Source organism: Oratosquilla oratoria, chromosome 7, assembly GCF_046742065.1.
Source record: "Oratosquilla oratoria isolate Oo_2021 chromosome 7, ASM4674206v1, whole genome shotgun sequence".
Lineage (NCBI taxonomy): Eukaryota > Metazoa > Arthropoda > Malacostraca > Stomatopoda > Squillidae > Oratosquilla > Oratosquilla oratoria.
Window position 1 is genome coordinate 12,942,217 of NC_134783.1, and position 7,500 is coordinate 12,949,716.

Here is a 7,500-nt window from a genome sequence, read left to right on the forward strand (position 1 = left end):
CCCCAACTCGAAGTACGCGGAGGAGTTGGGACATATTCTCACAAAAGTGGGTGTGAGCGTTGCTTTCTCCACGGGTACAAAATTAGGAGAAGTTGTCAAGAATAGAAATAAATCAGAAAAGGATATAGAGAAGGGCGCGATTTACAATATACCATGTGGTGGTTGTCCGTTAGGATATTATGGAGAGACGGGAAGATCAGTGGAGCTACGGACATATGAGCACAAAAATGACGTCAGAGCTCACAGAACCTCCAACTTGCTAGTAGTTCATTTAGACCAATGTGGTCATCTTCCAGATTGGAACAAGATAGAGGTGCTCCACAAAGGTCTAGAGAAAAAGAAAAGAAAAATAGTGGAGGCAGCCTACATTACTTCCCACCCCTGCATCAACCATAGGGAAGGATTTATAAAATTAGCAGGAGCGGTAGGTACTCTGATTGTCAAGGAGGTAAAAAGGACAATTGAGAACGGAGGGAGAAGTGACATGGTCGGAGTCACATGAAAAAGAGTAGAGGACGGATGAGAGTATAGAGGGAGGGGAACACGGCAAGGATGGATTATATAAGCTGTTAATTTTCTGAAATTGCATGTACTTTGAGAATATCCTGGTAAGGACGAAACGTCAGTGAATAAAACTCCAACTGTTCTCTGTGTTTAACTCTCCACCATTCCACACACACACACACATATATATATATATATATATATATATATATATATATATATATATATATATGTGTGTGTATATATATATATATATGCTGGTATATTGTGACAAGTTGATGAAGGTGGAAAAACACAGTAGAAGCATAGAGCGAACCGGTCAGGAATAAACTCAGAAACTCTGAAATAGACCCATGGCTTCCTTTTTCACCTTCATCAACATATATATATATATATATATATATATATATATATATATATATATATATATATGTATATATATATATTTATATATATGTATATATATATATATATATATATATATATATATATATGTGTATACATATATAGCGTAACTGGTAAGTCACTACAGCACTTATCATGCGCTCGCTGGGTTAGAGTCTTTGGCAGTACCACATTTTAATTTCTGCATGTCGGCCTTCATTGGGTCTCCCGATACTGATGGCTTACAATTAAAGTGCATTGTGGTTGTTAAAAGGTATCTCTAATCAGTGGTACCCATTCAGTGTTGTACATACATACATACATACATACATACATACATACATACATACATACATACATACATACATACATATATATATATATATATACATATACATATATATATGTATATGTATGTATATGTATATGTAAACATATATATATGTATATATATATGTGTATATATATATATATATATATACATATACATATATATATATATACATGCATGAATACATTTTTACGTACATACATACATGTATGCAGACTGGAATTATATACCCATAGGATAACCCAGGTGCATATATTTACTCGTTTATTCACATATATTCATAAATATATAACGCATTTAGACATGCATTTATTCGCATTTTTGGTATAGGAAATTTTCATGTAAAGACCTCATACCCATTATTTATTCCTTTTCATTTCCCATTTTCTTTTGAGTTTCCTTTCAAATGAAAGTTTATATATTTACTCTAAATCATATTCCTCTTCTCAATTTTCTCATGTAATTCTTAGTCTTTCTATGCCTTTCTCTTTCACCTGCGCCCCCTCCATCTTTACCTTTCGAATTTACTTTTTTTTTCCTACTATCTTCTATTCCTTACTTCTCTTTCCCTCATTTTTCTCCTTCTTCTTCTCCTTCCCCCCCAACCCCGAACCTTCCTTTATTTATCTTTCATCATTTTCTTTTTCTCCGTATCGTTTTTTCTAAATATCCCTTTTTCTTCTCTTCCTTTTTTCGTCAATCCCTCTTGGTCTTCTTTTTTCTTTTCCTCTCCTTGTTTCATTCCTCCTTTTTTTTATCACCCTCCTTCTCTTTCTCCCTTCTTCTTTATATTTTTCTTTATCTCCTTTATTCGCTCCTTCTTGTTTCTCTTCCCATTTCCTTCTCTCTTTTTTCTCTCTCCCTCTTTATCCCTTTCCAATCTTCTCCCCTTGCTCTTTATCTCTTTCCAACCTTCTCTATATTCCTCCTTATCTCGCTCCCCTTTTCTCCTCTCCTCTTAATTTTCCTTCTCTCATTTCATCCTTCTCCTCTCCCCTCACTTTTTTCCTTCCTCCCTCTCAATTCTCTCTCTTTCTCCACCTACCTCTCTTTCTCCTCTTCTCCTTCACGTTAGTAGTTTAAAAGACTGTCTCTAGACTTCGCCGCCCTTGTCTACGGCCCCTTAAGTCTCACCTGGTCATAAAACATTCTTCCCCTTTCCGGCACACGGGTCTTCTCTTGGGAATCTAACGGGAAGGGTCCCACGTACCCTTCTTTCCAAATACCCTCCGACCTCTCAAGATATGGGAGTCGTATGTTGACGTTCGCTTCTGCTCTGAATACTTCCTACAGTTTCATTTTTTTATAGGGATCCCTGAGGCTAGGATGGACTGTTGAGAACTAAGTGAGAGTAATTATTTTGCCACTTTTTTTTTTATTTCTACTTTGAATTTTTCGTAAAGTGTTCCCTTTTTTCATAGGGACCCCTAAAACTAGGGTGAACCGCTCAGAGCAAGTATGGCGTGATGATGTTATTAATTTTTGTTACGTAGGTAACCTTCCACCTTTTGTGATATATTGTTTGTTTGTACCTATCAAAAACAGGCGATTTTGTTCAGTTAACTATTTGACACCAAATTGAATTGGATATCTATCTTGCTTGGGGTATCCTTATTTAAATAAAATCGCTTTGTTTAAACTAGAATGAAAGGATAATGTAGGTGTGAGTAAACATTTCATTTTGGTAGCGCCATTTTAACTGAATGAAATCGTTTGACGCTAGGCAGAACAGAAATTTTAAAAGGAATAATTCTTATATAGAGTATAGAACCTCCTTGTAAAATTTTTAGAACCCCCATATGAAAGGATTAGAACGTTCATATAAAAGAAATGAATCTGTACAAATTAATTATATCTCTTTAATAAAAGGACTGAAATCCCTTTATAAAAGGGTTAAACCCCTTTATCAAAAGACTGAAACCCCTTTAAAAAGGTGTCCAAATCCTTTATAAAGGGCTGTGTTTGCTCTTTTTTCAAAGAGTTTCACAAAGTGCAGCGTATATAGATTCCATCTTTTACCTTGCCTCTGCATATTCCCTTTATGACATCAGGCCAAAGTGGGCTTCAACAACCAACGCAGACCTTTCCAGCATTATCACTGTACTTTCTAGAACAATCGTTATTTTTTTTTATTGTTGTTATAATTTTTATTTATATAGCATGTTAAGACTATATCTGTTTTTTTAGTTTCCATTGAGGAGGTACACCACACAAGTTTATTCAGCTGAGAGAAATCCCCCTTTTTTGGGTTAGCTTTATGGCATTAGTCATTCATTCTAGCTAACGTGGGGGAAAAAGACATCCACAGCAAAAGTTCAATAACATCAACATCCATTCGTTGTACTTTGGGACTTAAAGCTTTTGTTAAAAACATAAGAACATAAGAATGGAGGAAACTGCAAGAGACCATAAGGCCTACACTAGGCAGTTCCACGTCCATTACCATCTGTCACCCCCATCCATAAAGTTGTCTAACCTTTTCTTAAAGCAACCAATAGTTACAGCCCTCACTAACAGTTCTTGCTTATTTCCTTCTTAAATCTTAAATTGTCCAATTCAAACCCATAGTGCGAGTCCTGCCTTGTTGTCTTAATATGATGACCTTGCTTGCGTCACCCTTGTTAAAGCCTTTGATCTACTTGAGCACCTCGTTCTATCAGCGTGGATTTTTGTTTTTTCAAAATCAGACCTGAATAAAAAAAAAATAAAACAGAATTAGCGCTAAGATCTTTTCCCAAATAAGATAAAAAGAAAAGATGAAGATTTTTGTTTTGTTTTTTTTGCTTCCGATTCTTTCCTACAGCGACATGCAATTTTGACAGCGAGTTTGACAAGAATAATGACGGAAGAATTTCTGGTTTATGAAGAGAAAAGATAAAAGAAAGGAAGGAGGAAAGAAAATAAGAAAGGAGGGTACAAAGGTTTATAAATAAAAATATAAAAATAAAGAGTAAAAAAAAAGAAGAAGAAAGGGGGAGGGAAAAGGAATAGGAAAGGAAGGTGGAAAGGAAAGAAGAAAGAAGAAGGAATGAAAAAAGGGAGAAAGAAGGAAAAGAGGAATTGGTAAAAGAGAGGAAGAGGAAAAGTTGGGAAAAGGGAAATGGAATAAGAAAAGAAGAAGAAAGAGAAAGAAAAGAAGAAAGGGGACGGAAAGGAAGGAAGAATGTAAAGAAGAGAGAGAGGAAAGAGGAATGGTAGCAATATGAAAATGGGAAAGGGCAGGAAAAGGGGAATTGGGAAAAGAAAGAAAGGGAGAGGAAACAGTGAAATAAAGAACGGGGAAAGAAAGGGATTAAGGAAGGAAGGGAGAAAGGAAAGAAGAGAGAAAGGATGGAAGAGTGGAAGGAAGGAAGGAAGGAAGGGAGAAGGGGAGAGAAAAGGGAAATGAAAAAAAAAGAAAAAAGAAAAGGGGAAGGGGAGGGTGAAGAAATGAATGAAAGGGAAGAAAGGCTGGGTGGGAGGAAGGAAATGAAGAAGAAATACGAAAGGAAAGAAGAGAGAAAGGATGGAAGAGTGGAAGGAAGGAAGGAAGGAAGAAGGAGAGAGAAAATGAAAATGAAAACAAAAAAGAAAAAAGAAAAGGGGAAGGGGAGGGTGAAAAATAAAAGAAACGTAAAAATGGCTGAGTGGGAGGGAGGAAATGAAGAAGAAATACGAAAGGAAAGAAGAAAAGGGGAAGGGGAGAGTGAAAAAAAATGTGATAAAGGTGGAAAAGGCTGGGGGAAAGAGAGGAAGTCAAGAAGGAACAGGGAAAATGCGAAAAGAAAGAAGAAAAGGAGGGAGAAGGCGTAGGAGAAAGGAGAGCGGGAATGAAGGAATCAAAGAAATAGAGAGACACATGTCTGTCAGTTGAAGGCTTAGGTCAGTAGGCCTTCTTTAAGCTCTGGGACAAATATAAATATTTTCATTTATCTATTAATGGTTTATCTAATTCTTTATCCATTTATCTGTATACTTCCGTATTTATTTATTTATTCATTTCTATATCTATTTACTTATCTATTCTTATCTATCTTATTTATTATCTTATTATAGTAAATATATTGAACCTATTAATCGTTCTTTTTTCTTTATTTAATTTAATATAATCTAATCTAGTTTTATTCTATTTTATTTTATTTCATTTTATTTATTTTTAATTTATATATTTATGTATTCTTATTTATCATATTTATTATCTTATTTAAGTAATTTTATCTAATCTATTAATTGTTTTTTATATTATTTTATTTAATTTATTGTAATCAAGTTTTACTTTATTTGATTAATTTCTAATTTATTTATTTATTCAATTTTAATTTCATTTAATATCATCTGATCTCTTCCGGTAAAGTAGTGAATCCCAAAATGCATTGGTGAACGTTTTACCATGATATTTATATTTAACCACGGGCCTATGCACATAACATTTCTCCCATACATTTATTCCCCGAATTAGACCTTTTATGCAGGTGCGTCATACCAAAACTCTTAGTATCTAACATATCTACGTGCTTCAAATAAACGTTTTTATTATTCAAACGTTTGTGCATTTCCCGGAAACCAAATATTTCACGATGAAACGTTTGCCTACTCCCGCCATAGAAATTCTTTTAGATTCTAACGTTCGTACATACCTATGAGACATTCTCCTGCCCATACCAGCGAGTTTCATGGTAGGGCTTTGTACAAACGTTTATAACACGTCCCTGAGTTGAACGTTTGTACCCTTAAAGGCTCAGATTCGACTGAATGCGCACATTCTCTATGATACTACACTTTGCCTGTCCTTTGTAAGTCTCGTTATGACACTTCCATCTTCGGTGCCTTAGTGGAAGTACTCCAGACGAGAGCACATCTAGTAAGGCCTTGTTATTTTTTGTAACACATAATCTCACGGTGCTCTCACTTTACTCTCACGATGGTCTCACCAACCTCTCACCATGCTCTCACTGCACTCTCATAATGCTCTCACCATACTCTCAATGCACTCATATCACTCTCTCACGACGCTCTTACAACCTCTCGCACAAATCCTCTTGTTTATGTTTTCCAAACCGACACACACTCCGGCGGCTTTTCGATGCTTATAGTTGGCATGTATAAAGGTGCTTGGGAAAGTAAGTAGGTAGGTAGGCAGGTAGGTAGGTAGGTAGGTAGGTAGGTAGGTAGGTAGGTAGGTAGGTAGGTAGGTAGGTAGGTAGGTAGGTAGGAAGGAAGGTAGGTAGATAGGTAGGTAGGAAGGTAGGTAGGTAGGTAGGTAGGTAGGTAGGTAGGTAGATAGGTATGTATGTATGTATGTATGTATGTATGTATGTATGTATGTATGTATGTATGTATGTATGTATGTATGTATGTATGTATGTATGTATGTATGTATGTATGTATGTATGTATGTATGTATTTATGTATGTATGCATGTATGTGTATGTATGTATGTATGTATGTATTTATGTATGTATGTATGTATGTATGTATGCATGTATGTATGTATGTATGTATGTATGTATGTATGTATGTATGTATGTATGTATGTATGTATGTATGTATGTATGTATGTATGTATGTATGTATGTATGTATGTAGGTAGGTAGGTAGGTAGGTAGGCAGGTAAGGTAGGTAAGTAGTTAGGTGGGTAGGTAGGGAGGTAGGTAAGAAGGGAAGAGGGTGGAAAGGAGGTAGGGAAGTATGGTGTGAAGGAGAAAGGGAATGATGGGGTAAAAGAAGGAAGGGGGAGGTGAGGAAGAGAGGGTCGAGATGAGATTTAGTGAGGGTGAGGTAGTGAGTGAGTGAGAGAGTAAGGGAATGATCGGGAGAGGAAGTTGGTGAAGGAGACATGAATTGAGCGAGTAAGGAGAAAGTGAGCGGAGAGGGTGTGAATGAATAAGTGAGTGAGTGAGGGAGTGAAAGTGGGAGATGAGTATAATAAGGAGAAGAGAAATAAGGGATTGCAGGAGGTAGAGGAGAAGATGAATCTGAGGCAACGAATGAAGAAGGGAACGGTAGAGGAAGTGAACGAGGGAAGGAAGGACTAGGAAAGGAAAGAGGGTAGGAAGGGGAGGGAAAGAGGGAAGGGTGGAGAGAAAAAGGATCCTTTCCCACCTGGGTGATGTCCCCTGTGGGTCGACATATTGGCATGACATCCCATTTTTCTTTCCATGTACGGCGCCAAACCCTTTTACTTTTGCACCATAACATGATAAACTTATTTCCCTTCCTTGTCTCTCTCTCTCTCTCTCTCTCTCTCTCTCTCTCTCTCTCTCTCTCTCTCTCTCTCTCTCTCTCTCTCTCTCTCTCTCTCT

The 7,500-nt window shown here is 36.4% G+C and overlaps 1 protein-coding gene across 1 annotated transcript in view; it reads left to right on the top strand.

Moving 5' to 3' along the window:
* Positions 1 to 7,500, top strand: part of LOC143026757 (uncharacterized) — a 65,686-nt gene that overhangs the window by 11,844 nt on the left and 46,342 nt on the right. Inside the window, exon 4 of the mRNA XM_076187526.1 lies at positions 6,031 to 6,290. Within this exon, the coding sequence (XP_076043641.1) occupies positions 6,031 to 6,290 (260 nt within the window). The remainder of the gene's footprint in view (positions 1 to 6,030; positions 6,291 to 7,500) is intronic.